The sequence below is a fragment of the Aulonocara sp. 'chitande type north' Nkhata Bay genome, linkage group LG3 (genome assembly GCF_057382095.1).
Source record: "Aulonocara sp. 'chitande type north' Nkhata Bay isolate Kocher_YH1m ecotype deep benthic linkage group LG3, A_spYH_male_GT1.1, whole genome shotgun sequence".
Lineage (NCBI taxonomy): Eukaryota > Metazoa > Chordata > Actinopteri > Cichliformes > Cichlidae > Aulonocara > Aulonocara sp. 'chitande type north' Nkhata Bay.
Window position 1 is genome coordinate 14,699,599 of NC_141346.1, and position 27,428 is coordinate 14,727,026.

Sequence of the window (27,428 nt, forward strand, 5' to 3'; positions counted from 1 at the left end):
TATTTCAAATCACCGAAAACTGAGATTTTTTAAAAACTCAGTTCTTGCGTTTATGTGTGGACGAGGAATACAGAGTTCGTCACGCAACGTCAAAGGTATGTGCCTTTTTTCATGTTGCGTGTGTGCCACGTTATTATTTATACGAGATGAATTTCTACAATGGCAAATAGAGACAAAATACTGTTAATCTTACCATCTTCAGTTTTTACACGCTTACATATACACACACAGTTACTGTCCCTCCATATAGAAAGGTAGAGGCATCATAGTGTAATTATTTTACGTGTAGTTGTTCTTTTTCTGTGTAATAATATTCAACATTGCTATCAATACATTTTTCAAAAACGGCTCTCTGTGCAAAATGGGTTCAAAAACATAAACAACTGTGGGAAAGTGTTTGTCTGTGATTTGGACAGCCCAGTGCGTGCTCCAGACTCAGGGGAAACTAATTATTCTATCGCAGAGACCTACCTTGGCACTTGTGCAGGTGAAGCCAAAGGAAAGATATGCTTCACCATATTTTCCAGTCTTTGTCTTGGAAGGAAGTTGGTTTGGAAACATATTTGGCGATGCTTCATCTCCTGCTTTGCGTTTGTGTGGGAGCCCCATCAAAAACCTGTACATTATGCTAGCAGTGTCCAAACACTCTTTTTTTTCAATTCTTTTCATATGTGAAGTTGAACAATTTAGAGATAGTCCTCTTTCTTCACTGTTCCAACCATTTTGCACAGTGTACCAGTATCACTGCCAGCAAAAGAGCCAAGAACATGCTGCTAACAGGACCATGCTTGACAGCTGGTAGTGTTCACAGGTTTGGAAGCCTAAACTTTACCTAAACATGCCTCTTGTCATTGTCACCAGACAGTTCAATATTTGTCTCATCTGACCATCAAACTTTTCTCCAGAAGACATGTGGCTCGTCTATGTGGGCAGCTGCTTTTATTACAGATCAGAGGCTTCTTTTTTAGTTTTACACTCAAATTCCAAGGTGATTTAAAACTGGCTTCACTTTAGACCATGACACAGGTATTCCAGCAGTTTCCAGTTGAGGGCAGATTTGAGCCATGGTGGTTCCTTGGTTCTTCCTAAACATCCTAATTCATTTCCTCTGATCTGAGGCTGATAGTTTGGGTCTTTTTCCAGACCTCAGCGAAGTGGTGACAAATCTGAATAACATTTTATTACATACAGTCGTTTGAACTGATTATTTTGTAATCTGCAGCTGTTTGGAAATATTAATCTTCTAGAATGGACTTCTCAAACCTCCAAACTCAATGCTCTTGAAAATTTTGCTGACTATGCTTAATAGTTAGGTCAAACCAACCAATTTAAATGAAGTCGACTAATTATGCCAAGAAAAGTGGTCAAAAGCGCTTCTTCAAATTAAATCCAAACTTGCTTTTTAAAGTCATTAAACATGTATGCTGTACAATCATTCCACAATGGAACAAGAACAATTCAATCATTACAAACCCCAAATTACAATAACATTCATCCAAATGTTGAGAGGATGGAAACTTCTGACCAGAACTGTAAGTCACATTTAGCTGAAGACTGTGGTTGAACTTTTTTTTGTCCATGCTGATGTAAACCAACAATGTCACGAAGAGGGAAGTTGATGGTTTATGTCACTCACCTCCACAAGAAAACAAATTAAAAAGTTGATCGCAGCTACACCAACTAGCACCACTTTAAAGACCATATCGGAAATGTCGTACAGCTGAAGGAAAAATGCAGGCAGCGGATGCAAAACCAGCCAAAGCATCAGGCAGAGCTGGCTGAACAGCACAAGAAGGAACAACCCTGAAAACCAGAGAGAAAATTCACTGACTTCACTGTGATGACACATCCTTCATCATGTGACTGATGTACAGCCTTTTACCAAACCAACCCTAGATATTTCTGACTCACGATTTTGGCAGATTGGCTTTTTGTGAGGGTAGCCCTTCGTCACCACCACTGCCATGATGATGTACTGGAAACCTGACAGGTCAAACACACTGGTGTCCTCCATGTTTGGCAGATTGTCTGTCTCAAAAACAGTTGAATTGAGTGGAATATACCTAAAAACAAAAGGGGTGACTTATTTTTATTCATGGTTTGGTGAACAAAGAAGGAAATATGAAAATATTTCTTAACAACAATATGAACAAAAATCTGACTTTTTCTGTTTACAGACCATTTCTGTGAAGTGGTGATGAGGAGAGCAGCCACCTGTCCAAGGATGATCATGCATGTGTGAATGAACAGGCTGACTAGGATCGGTAAATTTAGCAGATTAGCTGGGGGTCTGAAGGTGTGCAGTTCCTCACTTGGACCTCCTCTCCCCATTACAATGGCCAGCAGAGTCACGAGAATGAAGTCAAAATACAGGAATTGGAAATCACCTAAAGTCGTCTTAACCTAATGAACACATTAACAGCATTTGTTGAGAAACTGATTTGTCGAAGTTGGAAGATTGTACTGAGTGCAATCAGTATGGACCTGAATAGAGCACCATTACTGGATAAACAACATGAACACCATACAGGTGTTCAGAAAGAAACAGCTGAAGACAACCAGTGTCTGCCAAGCCTTATCTGCACTTCTTTGAGTCAGCACTTTTTTTGACTTCTTAGACACTTACAGAGTATCTAAGAAGTCAAAGCTCCACTTTTGGTGAGTTAAATTCTAGGTGAGAGGCGGCAGGCAGGAATGGGTACACCTGTATTCTCCTCAGCTAGCTGGTTGTACTCTGGGGTTTTCCCCAGTGGATGGAAAAGTTTCCCTGTGCCTTTGGGTCAGGGAACAGGTTCTGACTGTTATTTCACCTATGCAACAAACACTTCAGAGTACCCAGCCTTCATCACTGAGTGAGTTGCTTAATCATGCTCCATCTGATGACTCCGTGAGCTGGAGGGGTGTGATTGGAACAGCCTGCCTGATCTAAACTTGAGTGGTGTTCTGTTTTGGACTTCTGTGTAAATCACAGTTTGCCACAAAGAGCTGTAGCTGCAAATTTGTTGGTGCCTGCAGTGGCGGTAATGCCCGAACCAAATGGTAGACACCAAAAATGAAGGGAGCTGTTAAGCATGTCTTTGTCCTGAATTTCTACCTTCCACTTGCAGCAGATGGCCACACCTCCCAGAGTTTGATTCTACCAGAGGTCTCTTCCTGTAAAAAGGGAGTTTTTCATTCCCACTCTCACCAAGTGCTTGCTTAACCCTTTAAGACCTACCATAGAACCAGCTCCGCCAGACCTTATCTTTATATTTTTACATGCTGTAGTGGCATTTTTGGGAGCATTTCAAGTTGCTATAAATCAATACAACCATTATAGCCCAAAGTTTAATAATATGTATGCATTAAGTGCATAATAACTACAAAAATTGCAAAAGAGTGCAATAAACTACGAAAAAATTGAAAATCGTTTTGGTTTTTTGTTTTTTACATATATTTCTACTTAGAGAAATTTAAGAGGTTTATCCCTCAAAACTGTAAATACAAAAAAGTTGCACAAAATAGTTTACAACAACAGGAAATTTATTTTGAGTTTCTTCATAGTTTTACTTTTGAGATACACCAATTTTTATATACTGCAGGAAAAACGAAAATAAATATTATAATGCGAATTTGCAAAAAAAAGCAGCATGTGCATCAAAATAAACTATTTCCAGCAGTGCAATTTGAGTTCTAAGTATCCCAGAAACTATACAGAAAAGCATAAAGTCAAACATGACTGTAAAAAACACCAGTGTAGGCTTTTAAAACCCTGATGGTAAAAAACTACATTTCCCGCGAAAATGACGTCACTTCCGGTTTCGGACAGGTAATGCCAGACATGCGATAGTTCACGCTGACGTTTATTCCAACGTAGGAAGTGTTACGAACAGCTGATTGGATCGGCAAAAATATAATGTTTTTGCTGCTGCAAGTGCTTTTTATGCAATTTTTGCAAAGCTATATGTGGAAGGAGACTGTGACCTGGTACAAGCTAACATGTAAGTACAACTCCTCCGGTTTCATATGCAAAAAAATGATTGCGCTAGCTTACGTGGTTCCGGTTCTACAGGGATTTAAAAATAGTTAAGCAAAACGCAAAAGGAGCGTGCCCGCTCTGACCAGTTATAAAGGGTTAAAGGGGGTCATCTGATTGTTTGGGTTTTCTCTCTATTATTTAGGGTCTTAAACTTAAAATATAAACCTTGAGGTCACTGCTGTTGTGGTTTGGAGCCATATAAATAAAATAAATGACTTTAAGTTAAATAAAATGTATTTAAATCAAGCTGAAAAAGGACTCTTATTGGGCTTGGTTAAACTCTAGAGGCAGCTGATGGGTACTGGCATGTTGGACTGCAACTCTGACAGTGGCTGAAGTAAAAATTCAGGTATATGAGTTCAGTGAGGATGTGAAACAAGACTTTTGTTTGGGCTCAAATCGAGGATCTCGTAACTCACGCATTAAACCTGTAATGCAAATAGAATCTAGGGATAAGGGAGGCAATTTGTCTATCACTGGGGATGAGGTCACGGAGGTAAATGAGCAACTGCTCTGTTGTAGAGCTTGAGAGATTATAGCTCTCAGAAAGCTGGGAAATGACTCAACATCCCCCTGGAAAAACTGAAAGAGGAACATGGGAGGCTGACAGTGGCTGCTCTGCTTAGGCTGCTACCCCTGCGACCTAAATGTGTATAAGCAGCAGAAAATAGACAGTCAAATGTTGCTTATTCTAGAATATTTTGGTTTATTTTGCATTAAAACACTCTGAAGATAGGGGGCACATCTGGATTAAAAAATGAATCAAAGTAACAACATGTTAGTGCAACTTTACACTAAAGCATTTCAGATGAAAAAAATCAAAGATGAATGTTGAAAAAGTTAAATGTGAAGGAATGATGTTCTTCTTTCCTGCTACTCACCGTGCAGAGGATGATGACAGAGCAGAACTGAACCAGGCTGTATAGAGACATGTATCTGAAAAGACTGAAGGAGGTGACCAGAGAACATCGGCCCTCTCTGAATGGATAAGCAGGAAAAATTATTGATTATTTTTTGTTTGTTAAGGAATGTTTGTTTGTTAATTGTTTTGTTAATGTGCATGATGGATGCCCTATTAGTCATTCAACTTTATATTTGACATACTGTATAGTAGGGACTTAATACAGTTTATTCTGTTCTGATAAACTTTGTTTTTCACTGTTGTTGGAAATTTATTTTAATTATAAGTAGATAACATATAAGCATATTGGAGAAAGAGGTAACCCATAACAACGATGCTCAGTGGCTAGCGGATCTAAGCTGAGTGAAAGCAACATCAGCAAAAAGGAACATGCGAAGCTGGAGAAGTACCAAGAGCTGAGAAGAGAACTTGAGAATATGTGGAGGGTGAAGGTAACAGCGGTCCCCATGGTAATCAGAGCACTCAGTGCAGTGAGCTCCATGCTAGGTGAATGGGTCCAGCAGATCCCAGGAACAGCACTGGAGATCTCCTTCCAGAAGAGCTTAGTCCTAGGAACAGCTAAGATACTGCGCAGGACTATCAAGCTCTCAGGTCTGGGGTAGAGAACCTGAGCTTGAATGACAAAGACCGTCCCTCAGAGTAAGAGGGAATTTTTTTATTTTTATATATATGTATGTAGTGGGCAAAATATGTAATAAAGACATCACTAATTTTCTACGTAAATATATTTCTAAAGGGTGTTATTGCCATGATATTATCACCAAATGTTGGTCACAAACTGTCCAATTCACACATGTAAAGAAATCAAACCATAGATGTCCATAGATAAGTTATATATGATAATGAGAAATAGTACAGGGACAAAGTTGAACACGCTGCTGAACTGTATTAACTACGTTGTACAAAGCTGCCATTACATGTTGGTAATGGCAGCTTCAAGACACCTCTTGTATGGTGAAACTAGCCACATGCATTGGTCAGAAGTAATTTCGGCCCATCCTGAAATTTTTGCTGGCCCCTTCTATGAACTCTGAACTTCTATAAAATTGCCCCATGATGACAGGATGGGGCAATGTCTCTCAATGGTTTCACCTGAAACCTTGCTGATAGTGACTGACACCCACTTTTACTCCTTAGCCCATGTGCTCCAAACAGGGCTTAAAATCTAGGACTCTCCACAAATTCCTCTTAGAACTGAAGAAGCTTTTCAGATGAGAGGTAAAACTTCTTCTAGAAACTTAAATAAGTCCAGAAGCTTTTCTTTCCTCTCTGTTAGGAGTGGAGTGGAGATAGCATGGGGGAAAAAAGGACTGTACACAACTCTGAAAAGAGACCCAGAAGGAAGGCAACTAGCCCTTACCAACCTCAGTAGGCGTCTCCATTTGTCTACACAATTTGTGATCAAGACTGCCACTCATGGATAGGGATGGCTATCGTTTAGGTTTTATCCGATACCGGTGCCAAACCGGTACTTTTGAAATGGTGCCGGTGCTTAAAGAATGGAGAACACAAACCTTGTCCAAAAACCTCTCATGTTCAGCTGGTTTTTGTAAAAAGATAACAATGTTAGCCTTTTCTGCAGCTATGGGGCATATATGGTATCATTCTTGGCTGGAAGCAGTGCTTAAACAATGGAAAAACACAAACTTTGTCCAAAAAACTCTCATGTTTAGCTGTTTCCCACTTTACTTTGGTCATTTTAGCCTTTCTGGCCAGGGTGAAGGTTGTACCTGCCATCAAACAAGAAGACAGCCGCATGTAACTACGACGGTGTTCACTAGTTCACCTTACATGCATCAAATTAATAACGTGGTTAGCTTACTCAATGTAAATTACACACGAACAACATTAAGCTACATGCCCAGAGAAGAACAGCTGCTGCTGCCATCATCATCTGTCATCATTTCTGCTACACTGGCAGGGCTAGGGGCCAGGACTCTCCTCTTCGGGTTCTTGGAGGATGTTGCTAACTCTGGGTCTGATAACAGGCACCATATCCGCAGTAGATGTGCTCGGTGTGAGGTCTCGCAGCAAGCTGTGAAATATGGTGCATATCTCGACTTTTAAAAAAACGCTATGTGTCGCCAGGTGTTTCATCAGATTCGAGGTGTTACCTCCTTTGCACAGTATCACAGTATCAGCTTAAAGCACTTGTTGCAGGCTGCTGAGTTTGCATATTTTGCTGTTAAGTACAGCCAGACTTTTGACCACTTCGCCTTGGGCATTTTTAATCTGTAGCTCTGCTCTAAAAGAACGTACGTACCTTGGCCCGCCTACTATCTTTGGAAAGGTAAAATGATTGGCTAGTATCCAAAGTGTATGACATCTCAGGAAAAAAAAAGTACCTTAATGTGCGCTGCTTTTCGGTCTGGTTACTACCGTTTATGTCAGAACCGGTGCCATTATGGCACCGGATACCGGTACCCATCCCTACTCGTGGATAGGACTTCTCAGTCATTCACACCGATACCTTAAAGGTGTTTCCACACCTGTCTGGATGCTAGTGTACATACCTTTAAGTATTTCTTGGTAAATATTACATGCGATTTAAAATGTTTAAATTACCTTTATTAATAAATATGCCCTTAGTAGTGGGCTATATGATAAAGTGTTACCTTATTTGCTAGGTTGTTTATTTTATTGTTGTTTGGGCTTTTTTAATCATTCTGGTTTCTAACCTGATAAGCTGAGGCACACAAGTGATGTTTTCAGTTTTGGAAGTAAAAGGTGCAGCAACTGAGGCTTCCGCTTCAGACAGAGAAATCCCGACATCAGCAGCTCTCAGTGCCCCGCAGTCATTGGCCCCATCCCCACACATGCCTACACGGTATCTGCAATAGTAAAAACAATTGGTGGCCTTTATTATTATTACCATATCACCCACCTGTTTTATCACACCTGACATGGCAGAGTTCATCCCCCTCTCTTCAAGATGTGAATCTGATGTCTTTTGTTGCAAATCTAATCTGATCTAATCTGTTGCTAAATCTCTTGCTGTTTGTGGGCCTTTCTGTCCTAAGTTTAGTGTTCAACAAGTGAAATGCTCAGATGGGCTAAGATCAGGTGACTGACTTGCCCATTAAAGAATATTCCACTTCTTTGCGTAAATATACTTCTGGGTTGAGTTGGCTGTATGTTTTGTCATTGTCCATCTATGTTATCAAACACCATTCAATCAGTTTGACTGCATTTAGCTGGTTTTGAGCAGACAGTATGTCTTTGAACACCTCAGAATTCATTCAGCTGCTTCAGTCCTGTGTCACAGGATCAATAAACACTAGTGTCCTAGTGCCACTGGCAGCCATGCATACCCAAGCCATAAAACTGCCTCTGGCATGTTTTACAGATGATGTGGTATTGGATCATTGGACCACTCCTTCTCCACACTTAATTCTTGCTATCAGTGGCGGTCCTAGCCTGTTTGGCGCCCTGGGCGAACACTCCCTCAAGTCAATTGTCCAATGACCTTTGGTCACTTTAAAAATAGGGTGGGACAAGTGCCTTAAGGGGACTGTTGATGTGATTTGATGCTGCATAAGTAAAACTGAATTGAAATTATGCATGCTAAGGAGCTGAAACTCCTAAATCCTTCATCCAATTTGAATGTGGATACCTTCAAATGAAGCTGAGAGTCTACACATTTATTCCATGTCTGTTATATAACTGCAATTGGAATTTTTCACTAAACACTTATATAAAAAAAAATCTGTCAGTTTGGACATCAACAGTTTTTTTTTGTCCACATACACTAGTGATGGGTCGGTCGCGAATGAAATGGCTCTTAGAGCCGGATCTTTGAAGTGAACGATGCGAGCTGGCTCCTTATTGGGAGCCGTGGGTTTGTTTGTTTTTTTCTTTCTCCTGCCCTCTCTTTCACTTTGTTTTGTTTCACGCTGCAAGTCACCCTTGTGTTTGCGCTGAGCAGAGATGGCAAACAGAGCCTTGTGTTTGCTCCAGGATGCTAGGGGCCGTGTTGAGCTTTTGTTACCTAGTGGCTACACAAGCCAGGAAGTACCAACAATCGGATTGGGTGTGTGGTAGTAACAGGTAAATGAAGTTTTTTTTTTTAAGCATTTGAATATATATATATATGAGTGTTTATGTAATAATACAAAAACAATAGACATATGAATTTGATTGTGTAATCTAAGTGATCTAGGTAGCTCTGTTTTGGAAGTTCAGTTAACGCTAGAAATGTGTTTTGGAGTTTGTATGTGTTCCGTCTCTAGGGGCCCCTATAAATATTTATATATAAACATACATAAAGAAAACCACGTTTTTTTTTTACATTACTTATTCCTTTTGTGCATAATTTTATATTGTTGTTGATAATTAATTAATTAAAGCAACAAAACAACCTGAAGAGCCGGTTGGGAGCCGAAAGAGTCGTCTCTTTTTAGTGAGCCAAGCCGAAAGAGCCGGTTCCCTAAAAAGAGCCGGAAATCCCATCACTAGTGTGTATGTTAGTGATGGGATTTCTGGCTCTTTTTAGAGAATTGGCTCTTTTGGCTCAGCTCACTAAAAAGAGTCGGCTCTTTCGGCTCTTCAGGTTGTTTTGTTGCTTTAATTAATTTATAATTAACAATAATATATTATATGCGGTGGCCCCTAGAGACAGAACACGTACAAATTCCAAAGCACGTACAAACTCCAAAACACATTTCTAGCATTAACTGAACTTCCAAAACAGAACTACCTAGATCAGCAATCCCCAACCCCCGGGCCACGGACCGGTACCGGTCCGTGAGTCATTTGGTACCGGGCCGCGAGAGTGAGACTCGGGTGTGAAATGTATGGTTTTCAGGGTTTTTATCGGTTTTTAGCGTTATTATGTTATCGTTTTTTTTCTTTAACTCGGTTTTCCTGGGTCTTTTCACATGTGCTATGAATAAATCTTATTTTTTTCGGTACCAGTACTAGTTTTATTTTGTTGTATTTATCCGTGACACCTTAAAGGTCGGTCCGTGAAAATATTGTCGGGCACAAACCGGTCCGTGGCACAAAAAAGGTTGGGGACCGCAGACCTAGATCACCTAGATCACTTACATTACACAATTGACAGCATATGTGTATTGTTTGTGTATTTATAACAAATTTAAAGTGAAAGAATACAAAACACTGCGAACCACAACACAATTAACTATAAATTAAAATATGAAAACAAAAAGAAGATGCATATTCTCTGTCATATGGACCTGCATGAATAAACTTTCTGAATCCTTTATCATCCGCAACTGAAAATAGTTGTGGATGATTGCTATACCTTTCTAATGTGACATTGTTGTCCCTGGCTCTCTTTCTCTGTCTCTCCCTCCCGCTCTGTTCCTGTGCTACTGCAAGCGTAACTACTTCCCCTCCCCCCTCTTCCCAGCGCAAAGCACAAGGCTCGTGTGCGGAGTGAAGCGGAAAAAAAGTTCGAGAGAGAGGGTGAGAGAAAGTAAAAAAACCAACGGCCCGCGATAAGGAGCCGGCTCGCGTCGTTCATGTCAAACATCCGGCTCTAAGAGCCATCTCGTTCGTGACTGACACATCACTAATACAGACACACACACACACACACACACACACACACACACACACACACACACACACACACACACACACACACACAAACAAACACATAACCTCACAGTAATGAGGACCTGATTGTGGATACTCCTGGTGTTTTATTTCTTACTCCTTTCTTGTTCATCTTTCATGTTTAGTGTCTGAAATAAAAAAAAACACAAACAAAAAAAACACTCACCCCAGGTTCTGTAGCTCCTTTACTAGCTGGGTTTTCTGCTCAGGGACCATTCGTGCAAATATTGTGGCACGCATCAAAACCTGTAGTGACAGCAGGTAAGTCGTAAGCTCATTAGTAAGGTTCACTGTCAGCAGGGATCCAGTTTTGTATTTTTACAAATACAAAAAAAAAATTACAAATTTACGTGAAAAGGGAAGGACCCTCTCTGAATCAAGAATGGGGCCTAAGGGTACATCTGCCATCATTTTACAATGCTGTGATTGAAGCCATTCCCCAACTCTCTGTAAATGGTACTCATGGGCAGTGGCGGTCCTAGCCTGTTTGGCGCCCCGGGTGAACACTCCCTCTGGTGCCGGAGATGACAATAAAGTTTACTTTGACTTCAACAGCGAGCAGGTGCACCGAGGGCTCTCGTGCTCACTTTTGACGTTTCGAAAAAAACATCGGTGCAAATTATAAGTCTGTATCATAATGTCCGGTGTTTTCGTGTTTGTTGTTTTGTTTTTATTTTGTTTCTATTTTGCAATTTGGTTATTAGATGCTGCTCCAGCCAGCCAGAGAATCCCCTGCCGCCCTGCCCTCTCCTCCCTGTGCCGCAAGCAGCAGGCGCACCTCGCAAACGGAGGGCACCCTTACTCCCGACAGAAAACCGATCGATGCCTGTGACATTCCCGATATGCGCTGGCATGATGTCGGGGCAGCATGAGTACGAGCAATTTTTCTTTGCTTGCCGATGCCCGTGATGCCGCCCCCCACCATGATGCCGCCCCGGGCAACCGCCCATGTCGCCCGTATCAAAAACCGCTACTGCTCATGGCCATTGATCAATAAGCTTTGATCAGGGGTTGTTGATCAATGGTCATGAGAATTTGAATGATTATGATGAAGGAACTGACCTCCCAGCCCATTGTTCCTTCAGTGAGCTGGTTTCTGTCATTATGCAAATGTACTGTTTATAAGATTTGGGGAAACCTGCAGTCAGCTGAGACTGAAGAAGTCACTTGGATGAGTGACGAAACGTTTCTCCCACTGAAAACGCTACGTCCAGATGAACAGAATCAACTTTTGGAGATTTTTACAAATATTATGACAATTCAAGCAAAGCTTTTTTTTCACCTGGTGTGGACTTACATTCATTCCTCTAGTTTTCCAAAATCACATTATTCTCACAGAGAATACACAGCTCACTTTACCTTCGGGAGATATTCAGGGAAATGGTCACAGAGGGCAGCAAACGACTTGCCATCAATAGCCAAGTGATAGTCAAAAGGACCCTGACGCAGATCAGAGAGGAAAAACGAAACATCAGCGACAGTATCCACACTCTATCCTGACATTTGAAAAATTCATCTCATGGTTGTATGGTTATCCATGTCACAGTGAAAGAGTTTAGTTTAGTATAAAATGCTCCAATCACCCAGTGATGCATTGAGCAATCATTTGCTCTCATATGTGTAGACACACAGATGTCCTGGGATGATATCAGTGATGATGTATGCTTGGATGTTTTTTAACTTTGGTTTAACTTTAACCTCAGAACAGAGACCACCTGTCGGTAATAGAGTACAATCCAGACTGAAGACTAGACTGCTGCATGAATAAGAATCTGAGTAATAACCTCTGCTGGACACTGGTCAGGATTGGTTCCTTGGTTTTCCAATCTGAATTTCAGGGTGGGGGCAGCCTGGTCAGTGTGGGCAGTCGCTGTGACAAATATCACATTTTCATCAGATCCCACCATCTTACAGCTTTTTGCGACATTAACAGCTGTCATAAGGTTGTCTCCTGTGTGAATGAGGACAAAACAGACAAAGCCTCATGATCATCCACTGAAATATCTAATTTTGATATTTATGTCAAAGACCAAAGATCAGAGAAACTGTGATTGTGTCTGAAACGTCATGCTTTACACCAAGAGACGTTCACAAAATTCCTCACCAGTGACCATCACACTGCGAATGTTTACGTTTCTCAGGACGTCAATGACTCCTGCACTCTCAGGCTTTAATAGGTTCTTCGTCATCAGGAACCCAAGGAAATACATTTCCTTTTCTACTTCCTCTCTGTGGACACAAAGCCAGAGCTGTTGCAGCTTATTTAAGCAAAAGAAAGAGAAAATTAACTTATTCACATCGCTGAACTGTTCTCACCGTTCAATGTTGTTCAAATCAGAGTCCACATCTACTTGTTTATAAGCCAGTGCGAGCACACGGAGGCCTTCACTGGTGTATTTGTGCAGTTTGCTGGAGAATTGTGCCGGCACTGTCATGTAAAAGCAGTGAATGCAAAAGACATGAATGTAAATTTAAGCAAAAAATAAATGAATAAATAAATCCAAATCACTGCAAATGAACTACACCTACACATTTGAAAGATGAAGGAATTACTTAAATATGTCTAAAACATCTTAGTGAATTTTACTTTAAAGTTTTAGTAACCAAAAATAACAACTTTGCAAAAGTTGTTAGCCACCCCTAATTTTTTGATCATTTGCAAGAAGAAAATGAATATGTGCAGTGTTTACGGAATAATTCACACATACACAGAACTACAGTACATAAGGTTAAAGGTCAATATTGGGTTTAAGCATCTTTATTCTTCATTATAGAGACTGAACTCTCTGAGGAACCCCTCTGTAATTTCTTTATGCATCTTCACGAATAGCTCCTCTGGCTTCTTGAAGGTGCAATAATTTTTGCCAGGTCTTTATCAATTGAGTTCTGTCTTGCTGGGGTCACAGACTTATGCAAAAACTGTCTAATAGAGCTCTCAGTTGGTTTAGGTGGTTGTGGTGGTATACTGCATGATCCTGTAGATGCAGCAGCAACAGCAGCAGTAGATGCACTGGCACCTTCATTAATATCACAGTCAACTGACTGTATTTTATCTTCCCATTGCACTGATGGGTGGACAGTTCTCAGGTGCCTGTGCAGGTTGTTTGTGGAGCCGACTCTATATGATATCATTTTCTTGCAGACTCTACACTCTGGTTCCAGATTTTGCTTCTTCTCTCCATGTCACTCATTTTCTTTACTCCCCTCCTCCATCTGCTTGGTGCAAACACAAGGCTCTTGTGCGGTGTGAAGTGAAGCAAAGTGAGAGAGTAAGAGGGTGAGAGAAATAAAAAAAATAAAATAAAATAAAAACACGGCTCCATTCCCATTTACTTCAAAGAGCTGGCTCTAAGAGCCGTTTCATTCACGACCAACACATCACGAGTGTCATTATGCAGATGACACCCAGCTCTATCTATCGATAAAGCCAGATAACACACATCATTTAGTTAGACTGCAGGAATGTCTTAAAGACATAAAGACCTGGATGGCCGCTAACTTTTTGCCTCCTAATTCAGATAAAACTGAGGTTATTGTACTCGGCCCTGAAAATCTTAGAAATATGGTGTCTAACCAGATTCTTACTCTGGATGGCATTACCTTGGCCTCCAGTAACGCTGTGAGGAACCTTGGAGTCATTTTTGACCAGGATTTGCGCAACATCTCTAAAGACGCTGAAAAACTAGTTCATGCATTTATTACTTCCAGGCTGGACGACTGCAATTCATTATTATCAGGATGTCCAAAAAACTCACTGAAAAGCCTTCAGCTAATCCAAAATGCTGCAGCAAGAGTCCTGACAGGGACTAGAAAGAGAGAGCATATTTCTCCTGTTTTGGCTTCCCTTCATTGGCTTCCTGTTAAATCCAGAATTGAATTCAAAATCCTGCTCCTCACATACAAGGTCTTAAATAATCAGGCCCCATCTGACCTTAATGACCTTGTAGTACCATATCACCCTATTAGAGCACTTCGCTCTCGCTCTGCAGGCCTACTTGTTGTTCCTAGAGTATTTAAAAGTAGAATGGGAGGGAGAGCCTTCAGTTTTCAGGCCCCTCTTCTGTGGAACCAGCTTCCAGTTTGGATTCAGGAGACAGACACTATCTCTACTTTGAAGTTTAGGCCTAAAACTTTCCTTTTTAAAGCATATAGTTAGGGCTGGACCAGGTGACCCTGAATCCTCCCTTAGTTATGCTGCAATAGACGTAGGCTGCCGGGGGATTCCCATGATGCATTGAGTTTTTCCTTTCCAGTCACCTTTCTCACTCACTATGTATTAATAGACCTCTCTGCATTGAATCATATCTGTTATTAACCTCTGGCTCTCTTCCACAGCATGTCTTTTATCCTGTCTTCCTTCTCTCACCCCAACCGGTCGCAGCAGATGGCCGTCCCTCCCTGAGCCTGGTTCTGCCGGAGGTTTCTTCCTGTTAAAAGGGAGTTTTTCCTTCCCACTGTCGCCAAAGTGCTTGCTTATAGGGGGTCATATGATTGTTGGGCTTTTCTCTGTATCTATTATTGTACGATCTACTGTACAATATAAAGCGCCTTAAGGCGACTGCTGTTGTGATTTGGCGCTATATAAATAAAACTGAATTGAATTTTCATACCTCAGCCTTTCCACCTGGTTCCCTTCATTAATTATGTCTTCCTGACAGCCATCCTTCACCGAGATCATTTCTGAATAGGCTTTAGTGAACAGTGAATGATCAGGTGAAGGTCCAGATCATCTCTCAGGTCCTGTGTCAGGGCTGCTGGATTGTTTCCTCTTTTTTTAAGGAAATGGCTCTTCAGCTGCTATAATGTTTTTAGACTTCACACTTCTTTTGTCCAATTTCTTCAGATTTTTAAGAACACATCACTTACCATGCTGACATATGCCAAGGTTTCAGATAACAGCTCTTTGGAAATCATATTGTTGGTGGAAACATACTATGTAATGTAAACTGTCTTTGTTAGAAACTTTATAATTAATTTATGCATGATGGGTCAGAGGCTTAACAAACTGTAACAGTCATCTGAAAATGGTCAGATTAAAAAACCTTCAGAAAGTTGGAAGACTAATGGTGAAGAGTGTCTTGATGCATGCTCAGTCATCCAGGTATGTGAATCCCAAAAGTTGATTCTGTTCATCTGGATTTAGAATTTTCAGTAAGAGAAACGTTTCTTCACTCATCCAGGTGACTTCTTCAGTCTCAGCTGACTGCAGGTTTCCCCAATCTTATAAACACCTACAGGCCAGTGGACACTCTTTCAATGCTGAAGGTTTCTCCCACTGAAAATGCTGCGTCCAGATGAACAGAATCAAGCTTTTGGGATATTGGTGAAGAACAACTTAAAAATTATATGAACGCCTGGATCAGGACGTTTGCACATTATTATATAGAATTTGTGACCAAACCTGTTTCAGGCCGACAGAGGCTTATCACCATCTCTGGTGATCCTTTCATGAAAGCGAGAGCTGAGTCCCATCCATGTGCCACAGTCACTACACTCATCCTCTGCAGGCCAGAGGAAAAGGGAAACCTTTGCACAAGTGCAACTGCAGGCTGAGAGCAACATGAAAGCGAACAATAAATGCATAACTCCAGAAAGCAGACTTAAAAAGAGATTACTCATTCTACAAAAACATGAACTCATTATACGAATAATGATAGCAAGACTCACTATTTCTCGATTTTGGAGAGACTGAGTTGGAGGTCTCATCAATGCCAAAACTTTGTGCCTTCCAAATGTTGCAGGCACCACATTCCCATCTCTCTCAGGCTCATGGAGAGTCTAGAAAGTTACAAAAAAATATACTGATCAAAACTAATCTAAGCTAACCTAACCAAGCACATTGAAGCAATTGTTGCTGTGATTTGTGATTTATACACAACTGAACTGAACTTAATTGCCTTAAAAAAACCACATCAAAAGTAATGAAATGACAGACATGCAAAATGAAATGCCTTGAAATTAGTTAATTAAAATATCTATTCATTCATACCCAACCAGTGGACTCGACCATTTTGAGCTCCAAAGGGTCTCCTTGGGGCTGACCTTCTAGCAGGGTAAGAGTGTGACAGCAGGCCAGGCTGAACAGGAGGGGCTTTGGAAGGAGGAGGCTGGGGTCATGGACAAGCTCAGAGAAACCACCAGGTCCTCCCTCAATCACTCCTTCCACATTCATACCCCCCTCTGTCAGAGTTCCTGTCTGGAAAATCAAATTAACTCTCATTAAAAGAAATACTTACATGTGAAGGAACTGTAACTCATCTCCACATGCACATTGAGCTTCTGGTAGCATATTCCCTCCTGACCTTGTCAAAGCAGAAGAGAGAGACCTTCCCACAGACATTGATGCGTGGTGGATTGATGCAGTATATACCCTGTTTCTTCAACCTTCTCTGGGCATAGATAGTGCCAGCAGTCATGGCAAGAGGCAGGGCAGGTGGCACTGCAATGGTCACAATATCCATGCTCCTAACAAACAGCTCCTGCCAGGTTGCCTAGACATATCAAACCACAGATCACTCATGGGTTTAGGCAAAATTCAATAAATTAAATTTTATTTACCAAATCACAACAACAGTAGCCTCAATGTGCTTTATAAATTAAGGTAAAGACCAGGGCCGTGCAGAGAGGTTTAAAGGGGCGGGTGCTCAAAGTTAAAAAGGGGCACATTGAACCAGGCTGAATAACAACAACACACATTCATCAAGAATCTAATATGGGAAGGGCAGGGCTGTGTTTATCTGAGACTGTAGACATTAAAAAGTCCATAGGAGAGATGGTAGCTGATTAAACAAGTGTCATGAGATAATAACAAAATGCAAAGATTGGTGACAGCGCTTGGAACCAAAAGGCAACAAAAAACTGTGCGAAATAATTTAGGCTCTGCCTGTGAATCACTCTTTGCTTCTCTTCTTCCTTCCATCCCATCATTTCATATATCACTCTCCACTTGCTGTCTATCTGAGAACAAGGCACAACTTGTTATTGCAATAAACTATAATCTAATTATCCACACCTAACAACTCTTGCACTTAATCTATAATAAAATGATGACAGAAAAATGTTATAGCCCTGCCTTTAGTAGCCTCACACAGCTCCTGCTGTTTCCTCCTCATGTCCTTACCAGCCATGTCTGGACAATGTTATATCATGAGTAATATTTTTTTAAATCCAGCTAAATAAAACACACACATGCACGCACACACAGTGACATGTTAGACCTTCTTCAGAATACTGTATATACTATGGGCATCATGGTGCTGATCCAGAATCCTTACATTATTATTCATTACTAGAGCTACAATAATAAAGCAATGAGGAGGGGGAAGTAATAAATATGAAATAACGTCATTATGATGATTCCATTTGTTTCACTATCCACTCTGTGCAGGGAAAAGCTTATTACATTTTTAAACTGTAGAGATACAATAATTTTACTGCTGTAAAATCCAAATTTTGTCTTATTTAAAATATAAATCTAATATACCGGTAATCTGCTTCTTAATGTATGTTCTTTAAAATACAGCGTGTGTTTTTTAATATATTATAATTATAATAATGCATAATTATGTGGACATGCATATTAGATCGTTTTTTAGTGAAATATAATCCCCCCAGAAAGGCAGGAAAAGCCCGGAAACTTACTTTAAAACTAAATATGTTCTAAATACTTTAAAACTAAATATGTTCCCTAAAACGGTGACAGAGCTACAGACCCATGACAGCCTTACACAGGTAGCCAGCAGCTGTGACCAGCACTACTTGTGCAGTTAATAAAAGGACAGGTAATGTTTGTCGCGCTGTTGCACACACAGCACGCTCGTTTGTTTCAGTTCGTCAGTTGCAACAAGACAGCTTACCAACGTGTACGTAATGAGCTAATACTCCTGTGTGCTACACACTACAGTGTACGCTGTACACCTACTTACTGGGTTTGTCGCATCAGTCTGTGTCTCTGAGTTAACTTGTGTTTCTCCTACAGCTCCGGACCGCTAAAAATACGCCTGCTCTTTGTGAGCTCGTTCCCGGCTCGTAACCAGCGCGTTCTGCCGTCAAGGGCGATCATTGGTTAAATGTGATCATGTGACTGATGCGAGCCAGATCCTTATATTTAGCAAAACTGTGATTAATAGTTAAATATTATTGTTGAGGGGCACAGACAGGACTCTGCACGCACACACACATTAAAAACAAAAAAATTTTTTTTTTAAAAGTTGCCTCAACAAAAGGGCACTTTGGGCACCCATCAGGAAAGGGGCGGGTGCTCAAGCCCCTCTAGCCCCCCCCCCCCCCCCCCCCCCCCCTCTGCACGTGCCTGGTAAAGACCCTAAAAGTCTGTGGTTGATGAATCAGTCAACCAATGTTGGAGCAGACATAGTCTTTGTGGGGATGACAGAGGCAAGATAGATGAGACAATATAAGAGGACATAAAATACAAATAAATTAAAACTGGCACTTACATTTTGTTTGTAGAGGACCACAAAAATGTAAATAGAGCCACAGAGAGCTGCAGAAAGATGATGTTGGAGATGTTGGAGCAACTTTTAATGGTTTAAGGTTCCAAATCTGTTAAATTGCCTTTTTCCTTACCAACAATGCCCAGCAGGAGGAGAAATTTGCCAGCATCTTGGTAAAAGCGGAAGTTGATTGGCTGAGGGTGCAAAATGGATCTGACTAGGTGACCTTTGGCTGTGAAAAACCCTGTGGAAGAAAATTGGCAAACATACAGAAACTGTAGGGCAGCTTAGGTAGTTTCCTTTGGGAGAGTTTTTGTTATTTTAACAATCAGTTTCCCAGACATGGATTATCTGAGTATTAAACTGAAAGACCCATTTCAGTTTAACTTAACATGTGTTTGGACTGTGGCCAAGCCACACAGACACAAGCAGAACATACAACTGCCATGAAGGACAATTCCAGCTGGCCAGTGGATTGAAAACCTTCCTGCTGTGAGGTGACAGCACTATCCACTGAACATATTTCCTTTTTTAGATAAAAAATTTTTTTAATTAAATGTTATCGAAAGGAGCCAGCTGAGGTGGTTTGGGCATCTGACAAGGATGCCCCCTGGGCGCCTCCTGGGTGAGGTGTTCCAGGCATGTCCCACTAGGGGGAGGCCCCGGGGCAGACCCAGGACACGCTGGAGAGATTATATCTCTCGGCTGGCCTGGGAACGCCTTGGTATTCCCCCGGACAAGCTGGAGGAGGTGGCCGGGGAGAGGGAGGTCTGGGCCTCTTTGGTTAGGCTGCTGCCCCCGCGACCCGGCCTCGGATAAAGCAGATGAAGATGGATGGATGGATAAATGTTATGCTATTGTTATTATGTTATGTTATTAGGATGCCTGTAAGAACAAAGTAAGAACAGCAGTAAAACTGCAGGAGAACCCAGTCCTCTGATGTTAGGACAGATGTTTTATTCTTCTCTGCAAACACTCATATTTAGAGAAGATGTGAACACAGGCAACCACCCACTAGATTAACCCTTTAAGACCTACCATAGCACCAAGTCCGCCAGAGCTTATCTTTATATTTTGTGCAATTTTTGAGAGCATTTCTAGTTGCTATACATTAATACAACCATTATAGCGCAAATTTTAATTATATGTATGCATTAAGTACATAGTAACTACATAAAGTGTAAAAAACTGCAATAAACTACAAAAAAATTGAAAATCTTTTTTGTTTTTTACACATATTACTACTGAGAGAAGTTTAAGAGGCTTATCCATCAAAACTGTAAATACAAAAAAGTTGCACAAAAAAGTTTGCAACAACAGGAAACATATTTTGAGTTTCTTTATAGTTTTATTTTTGAGATACCAATATTATATACAAAAATAAATATTATAATGCCATCCATCCATTTGCTTCCGCTTATCCTTTTCAGGGTCGTGGGGGGCGCTGGAGCCTATCCCACCTGTCATAGGGCGAGAGGCGGGGTACACCCTGCACAGGTCGCCAGTCTGTTTCACAAAGAGACAAACAATCACACTCACATTCACTCACAGATTCACACCTATGGGCAATTTGGATTAATCAATTAACTTATCCCTATTATAATGCAAATTTTCAAAAAACAAAAACAAAACAGCATGTGCATCAAAATAAATCATTTCCAGCAGTGCAATTTGAGTTCTAAGTATCCCAGAAACTATACAGAAAAGTATAAACTTAAACAAACTCTTTTAAAAACACCAATATAGGCCTATAAAGGCCCTGAAGGTAAAAACTACATTTCCCACATATGACATTACTTCCAGTTTTGGCAAGTAATGGCAGACATGCGATAGTTCGCGCTGACATCTATTCCAACGTAGGAAGTGTTATGAACAGCTGATCGGATCAGTAAAGTGTTCTGAAATATTATGCAATTATGCAAGTTTTGCAAAGTTATATGTAGAAGGAAACTGTGACCTGAGGGACAAGCTGAATGCATAAGATGCAAGCACAACTCCTCCGGTATGCAAAAAATAAATAAAAAAATATTGAGCTAGCTTATGTGGTTGCAATTCTACTGGGACTTAAAAATAGTTATGCAAAATGGAGCATGCCCGCTCCAATCGGCCTTAAAGGGTTAAAAAAAAAAAAGTAAAAGAAGGTTTTAGACATGACCTGACTAAGGATACTTTGACCACTCAGTAATATATGTGCTCAGAGGCATTGAAATCATCAGTTTTTCTACTCACCAGTGTTTGTGACAACAGCAACAGCACCATCTCCTGACCTGCCGCCCTTGGCCTGAATAATCTTAGTACCAGAGAACAGGGTGTGTCTGTGCTCAGTGTTTGACCTGTACTGCCTGTCATTAGCCTGCAGTGGGGTTTTCAGCTCTGGGACACTTTCACCTGGAGAGAAATAACAAAAACAACTTGAACAACTTGTACTAAAAGATTATTTACAGCAACATTTTAAATTAACTGGAAGAGGTTAGCATACTGACAGGCCTTTGATTTCTTTCAAATTTTACTCATTTTATCAGATTACATTCTCAGGGTCACTCCATCTCAAATCAGCCAAGTTTTAAAACATTTTATGCTCGACCATCTCTGATTCTAATATTTTACAGCACTCTTTATATATGTTCTAACTTTGTGACATAAATTTTTTATCCAAATGGCAGACAGCTGACCAGAAGACACACGTTGCACTCTACAAAGTTATTATTATTATTATACTCTTGTGTCAAGTCTCTGTATTTAGTTCATTTATGTCTCTTTGTTTTCCCTGTTATCTCACTGCCTGTTTTATTTTGAAAGTTATTGTTTCTGTGCTTTTAGTTTTGGTTCCCTTGTCTTGTCCTCTGTAATTTAGTTCAGCTGTGTCTCATTCTCCCCAGCTGTCTCCACTTCCTCTCCAATTCCCTGATTGCCCTTCTGTGTGTACATATGATGTTGTGAGCTTTTTACCTTCTTGCGTTTACCACCAACAGACAATCAATGGCTCACTTTCAGTTTAACTCTGTGTGCCTTGCTTGAGTAGTTTTTTATGACTACTTTTTACTCTTATTCCCTTCATTTTTAAGCAAATATCTGTGCTTTCTACTCTTTACATTTTCAGACAACTTGTTACTTTTGCTATGATCCATTTGGGTTGAGTTATTATTTTACGTTACTTCGAGCTTCCAAACATCAAACTGATTTGTCTCACTTTCCAGTCTGACTCTGTTGGCCATTTTGTATTCTCACATGCATCTGTATGGGATATCTAGAAAATTTTAGAGCAGCAGCACATTTATGAAACTCTATCTGGTTGTTCTTTTGAGGTATGCTATGTACCTGTAAGCATGCTCTCATCAACTAGACACTCCCCAGCCAGCAGCACAGCATCACATGGAAGCAGCAGACCTTTCTGAGGGATGATGAGACAGTCACCGGGGACCAGGTCTATCGAACTCACACCCTCCTCTGCTGAGAAAACAAAGAACTCATAAGAACTATATATAATTTCATTTATGGGCTTAATACAAAAAAAAAAACACAGATGAAGGTAGCTTGGCTTTATTTGGTAAAAAAAAAGAAAAAGAAGAAGCTTGCAGTGGGGTAGTTGCCAGCCAAGGGTGAAGGCACTGGCATGTAAATTAGCACCTCAAGGTCTGAAACCATGGATTGTGGATGAGGCACTGATCCAAGTAGAATATTTCAAGTATTTCAGGGTCTTATTTATGTCTTAAGGTGGAGTGAAACAGGAGACAGAATGACTGATTGGTGAAACATCTGGATTGATGTGGACACTGTACGGGTTTATTTTAGTGAAAAGGGGGGTCTACATTTCTGCAGAGTCCTGGCCTGATGAGTTGGCTCCTCTGTGTTGGTGTTAACATGAGGCTCATGTTAAGGACAGTTAACCCCAGAAAAAAAGGACAACTTGATGGCATCCCTGATAAGGTACTGAAGGTCTGTGGAGACCTGGTCACAGCGATCTTCACTAAAATATCCAATCCGTCCTTGGCAAAGGCCACTCCCCCACCCTGCCTGAAGTACTCAACCATCATCCCTGTCCCCCCAAAAAGACTACCAGCAGCACACAAATTGGTAAATGGCCTGCATTTGTATGGCGCTTTTTCGAGTCCCTAAGGACCCCAAAGCGCTTCACACTACATTCAGTCATTCACCCATTCACACACACATTCACACACTGGCGATGACATGCTATATTGTAGCCACAGCTGCCCTGGGGCGCACTGACAGAGGCGAGGCTGCAGGACACTGGTGCCACCGGGCCCTCTGACCACCACCAGTAGGCAAACATGGGGTTAGTATCTTGCCCAAGCATATTTGGCATGCAGCCAGGAGGCAGCCTGGGATCAAACCACTGACCTTCTGATTAGTGGCTGACCTGCTCTGCCACCTGAGCTACAGCCACCCCATTCACTCACATTCAACCCCCACCAGTTTCCATATAAGGATACCAGACTGCGAATTCGATAGCTATAGCCCCCCACACATGACCCATTTGGAACACAAGGGCAGTCATTGACTTCAGCTGAGCATTTAACAAAATCATCTCCAAAAGACAAATAACAAAACAAACCTCAGCCTCCCAAACTCCACCTCCCTCTGGATTAACAGAAGCACAAAGAGAATCAAATCAGCATCGCCTCAACATTGGCTCCCCACCAGAATGTATTTGGAGCCCCCTACTATACACTCTCTACACCAATACCATCACTGCCACCCATCCAAAAAACTCTATTTTGAAGTTTGCAGACAACAAAACAGTGGTCAGACTTATCACAGGGGGAGAGTCTGCAGGGTCAAGATGGTGAACCTGGCATCATGGTGCAGCAAGAAAACCTGGTCCTCAATACCACAGTAACTAAAGAAATAGTAGTGGACTTCAGGAGAAGCAGATTTGACTCTAAATGGTCTGTATTTATATAGCGCTTTACTAGTCCGTAAGGACCACAAAGCGCTACACACATCCAGTCATTCACACACTGGTGAACTACATAGTAGCCACAGCCACCCTGGGGCGCACTGACAGAGGCGAGGCTGCCAGACACTGGCGCCACTGGGCCTTCTGACCACCACCAGTAGGCAAAGGTGAGGTGTCTTGCCCAAGGACACAATGACCGAGACTGTCCAAGCCAGGGCTCGAACCGGCAACCTTCAGATTACAAGGCAAACTCCCAAATCTTGAGCCACGATCGCCCACACAGATCATACAGATCAATAGATACTGTTTGGAGAGGATCTCTCACTTCGTTTCTGGTCCTGCAACTAGATAATGACTTGTCCTGGAAATACAACAGCACTGCGCTGATCAGGAAGACACAGCAGCAGCCCCACTTCCCGCGTGGGAACAATACCCTAGTCAATGAGCTGCTGCTGTCGTTCTATGGATGCTCTGAGAGTCTACTTGTGTACTGCATCTCAGTGTGGTTTATCAGTGCTCCAGGGGGTATCAATGCCACAGATCTTCTGCTCTGCTTTCTTCTTCTTATGTGAGCTTTACACTGTATAAACATCACCGTCATGGTCCTGGTTCTGGAGACCTTGGAGTTCTGGAGTGTTTATGTGTTTTGATTATTGGATATGGAGGCAAGCTCACCTCCAATTATCCTTTCGGCACACCACACCACTCTCTGGAGAGCTTTGTGGTCGTAAGCAGTGCTGTTGCCGTACCAGATTGTGATGCATCCAGTGGGGATCTCTTAATAGCACAGCGGTAGAAGGTCCTGAGGATGCGGGGGCTCATACAGACTCTTTTCAGTCTCCTGAGAAAGAAGAAGCGCTGCTGCGTCTTCTTCACTGTTTTGTTCATGTGCACTGACAATATGAGATCCTCCGCCAGATGTACATCTAGGAGACGGAAGTTTCTCACTCTCTCCACAGCAGCGCCATTGATGGTGATGGGGGTGTGTACTTCTCTGCACCTCTGGAAGTCCATTATCAGCTCCTTTGTCTTTGTGACATTGAGGGTGAGATGGTTCTCTTGGCACCAGTGTGTCTGGGTGCTGACTTCCTCCCTGTAAGCCATCTCATCACCTTTGGTGATAAGACCCACCACTGTAGTGTCGTCTGCAAACTTCACAATGATGTTGGAGTTGCTAGTAGCCGTGTAGTCATGGGTGTAGATTGAGTACAGGAGAGGGCTCAGTACATACCCCTGTGGAGTACCACTGTTCATTATGACAGGGGATGAGGTAATGCTGCCCAGTCTGACCACTTGGCTTCTGTCAGACAGGAAGTTAAGGACCCAGCTGCAGAGAGAGCTGCTCAGTCCTAGATCCTGCAGTTTCCTGTCCAGCATCGAGGGAACAACACACCACCACGGTGATTTTCCCTCTGAAGTTTGTGATTCTGGTTAGTCCCTGCCACATACTGCGAGGGTTGTCAAATTGCTGTTCCACCCTGTCCCTGTACTCATGTTTGGCTGCTTTGATTGTCTTCAGAAGTTGATAATGTGCGTGTTTGTAGTGTGATATTATTCTGTTGTTGTATGTTACCTTATATATGTAATCAAAGTAGTTGAATTAGAATACTGCGGTAGATCACATTATACCCTTTAATATAGAGTGTGTGAGCTGTATGTAGTGTAGTTCTCATTATACTTTTGAGTTAACAGAACATATTCCCATATTAGTTCATTAGATAAATGTGCATCACTCTGTATCCTTGATCTGCTGGGAATGTGTTACACTGTTTTCTTGACATGCTTAATTGTTGAATCATGAAGAGAAGGTTGTAAGCAGGAGACTCTGTGTCTAAAGACAGGGGAGATAGATAGACCACATTCCACACCCCCACCTTACAGAAAGCAGAGAAACAACTGCCGAGGTCATAACTTAGGCGCTGTAACAGAGAAAAAATGTGATGTTTTGGCTTTTACGACTAGCTGGGGGCCACTAGAGACTATAAAAAGCTGAGCAACCCGTCACCATTTTGAGACATGTGCCTGACCCTCTGGTAGCATCTCTCCCGTCCGGACGTTGTAATGCTCTGACTGTTGAATTGTATGGAAATAAATGATTGTTGATTGAGCATTTATACACCGAGTATTGTCCTTCCTTCAGCCCAAAGATTCAAAGAACTGCGTGTTTTCAACAACTTGGTGCCGTGTGACCCGGATCTTTGGTGTGCTGAGGAGGTGCAGATTTGACCTTTGGTGAGATCGTGAGGCGAGGTGAACAGAGGACCGGTCCAAAAATAAAAAGGTAAGCACAGCCTGTTGTATTATAAATACCAAATGTGCATATTGGGCTTTCCAAATTAATCTGTTCGCTGAGTCACATGTATTTTCACAGTAAATTTGTCGGTGTCTGGTTTTTGGCGCAAGATACTAACAACATAAGTTGAGGCTGAATTCCAGTGTGTTAAATAAACTGCTTCTACCGAGATACTAATAACATACTACGTTGGACTAGATGCAGCCACTTTACCTTCCACATTTAATTTTGTCTAATACTGGCTTCTGTAGCAATAATACATTAGAATTTATTCTGAAGACGCGGCCATTAGTTCAGTACATTGAAGTCGAGGTTTGAAGTTTGTTTATGGTGTCGGTTACGTCCTGGCTCTTGCCGGCTATGAAATAGAAGTTGATTTAAGGAAAAGCAGATGCTGGCTTCACGGTGCGGTTAAACACTGGCAACGCGAGAGCGAAACACGTCCGTAGGTTTGGTTTATGATACGGCGTGTTCCGGTGATGCGGCCGTGAAGTGCAGTAGTGGTTGGTGCTAATTTTAGTACATTGAACAGAGGTTTGACGGTGGTTTGTGGCGTCAGTCGAGTTTTTTTTTAAGGGCTGCGGTCATAAAACAAAGTAAAATTTTACTTGCCAAGAAGTACATAGAGCAAAACCTGGTTTATGATGTCTGGTATAACTTCGGGGATGCAAGCATCACGTTTATGATGCGACTTTGCCCCGTGGTGGCGGTCATAATCGCAGAGAAAGGGGTATTTTGGTCTATGGTGCAGTGTGCTTTCAGAAGATCTAATAGTTGAGCTCAGAGGTTTCTGTGTAAAATTCCCGCTGAGGAAAAGTGTTGTGTGTGTGAGTGTGAAAGCGCGCTCTGGGTGAGAGAGTGTGTGTGAAGCTGCGAGGCGCGCTCTGGGTGCTGTCTTGTGGGTAAAGCGCGCACTGAGTGAGAGTGTGAGTGAGGCGCGCTCTGAGTGTGTTTTTTATGTGGAGTGTGAAGCGTGAACACAGTGACAGTGACGGTTGATGTGTTTGATTAGGAGGACATTAGAGCAAATACACATTTTAGGATCAAAGGTTGATGCCTAGTGTACCTGTGGAACATTTGCCTATGGAGTAGCGACCCTCCTGTCCGTGGACGCGTGGCCAGGACCGGCGTTGTCCGGGTGCTGAGGTGGTGACTTGGGGAGGTGAGGGCCCCCGCATAGCCACGGAAATAACACTGGAACGGCCGTGTAATCACGGGTTCACATTTATTTCCGGACTAGAACA

At 41.8% G+C, this 27,428-nt stretch overlaps 2 protein-coding genes across 2 annotated transcripts in view; both read right to left on the minus strand.

The window, feature by feature from the left end:
- Positions 1-27,428, minus strand: part of LOC147334107 (Fc receptor-like protein 1) — a 171,780-nt gene that overhangs the window by 50,780 nt on the left and 93,572 nt on the right. The window lies entirely within an intron of this gene.
- LOC147334111 (polyamine-transporting ATPase 13A2-like) overlaps positions 1-27,428 on the minus strand; it is a 48,576-nt gene that overhangs the window by 1,131 nt on the left and 20,017 nt on the right. Inside the window, exons 10-27 of the mRNA XM_086286447.1 lie at positions 22,292-22,423; positions 21,203-21,361; positions 19,107-19,217; positions 18,977-19,023; positions 16,823-17,011; positions 16,510-16,716; positions 16,188-16,298; positions 15,922-16,069; positions 12,837-12,948; positions 12,625-12,749; positions 12,305-12,471; positions 11,880-11,960; positions 10,687-10,766; positions 7,619-7,771; positions 4,900-4,996; positions 2,180-2,403; positions 1,912-2,063; positions 1,637-1,803 (exon numbers count right to left, since the gene is read on the minus strand). Coding sequence (XP_086142573.1) covers positions 1,637-1,803; positions 1,912-2,063; positions 2,180-2,403; positions 4,900-4,996; positions 7,619-7,771; positions 10,687-10,766; positions 11,880-11,960; positions 12,305-12,471; positions 12,625-12,749; positions 12,837-12,948; positions 15,922-16,069; positions 16,188-16,298; positions 16,510-16,716; positions 16,823-17,011; positions 18,977-19,023; positions 19,107-19,217; positions 21,203-21,361; positions 22,292-22,423 — 2,462 coding nt within the window. The remainder of the gene's footprint in view (positions 1-1,636; positions 1,804-1,911; positions 2,064-2,179; positions 2,404-4,899; positions 4,997-7,618; positions 7,772-10,686; positions 10,767-11,879; positions 11,961-12,304; positions 12,472-12,624; positions 12,750-12,836; positions 12,949-15,921; positions 16,070-16,187; positions 16,299-16,509; positions 16,717-16,822; positions 17,012-18,976; positions 19,024-19,106; positions 19,218-21,202; positions 21,362-22,291; positions 22,424-27,428) is intronic.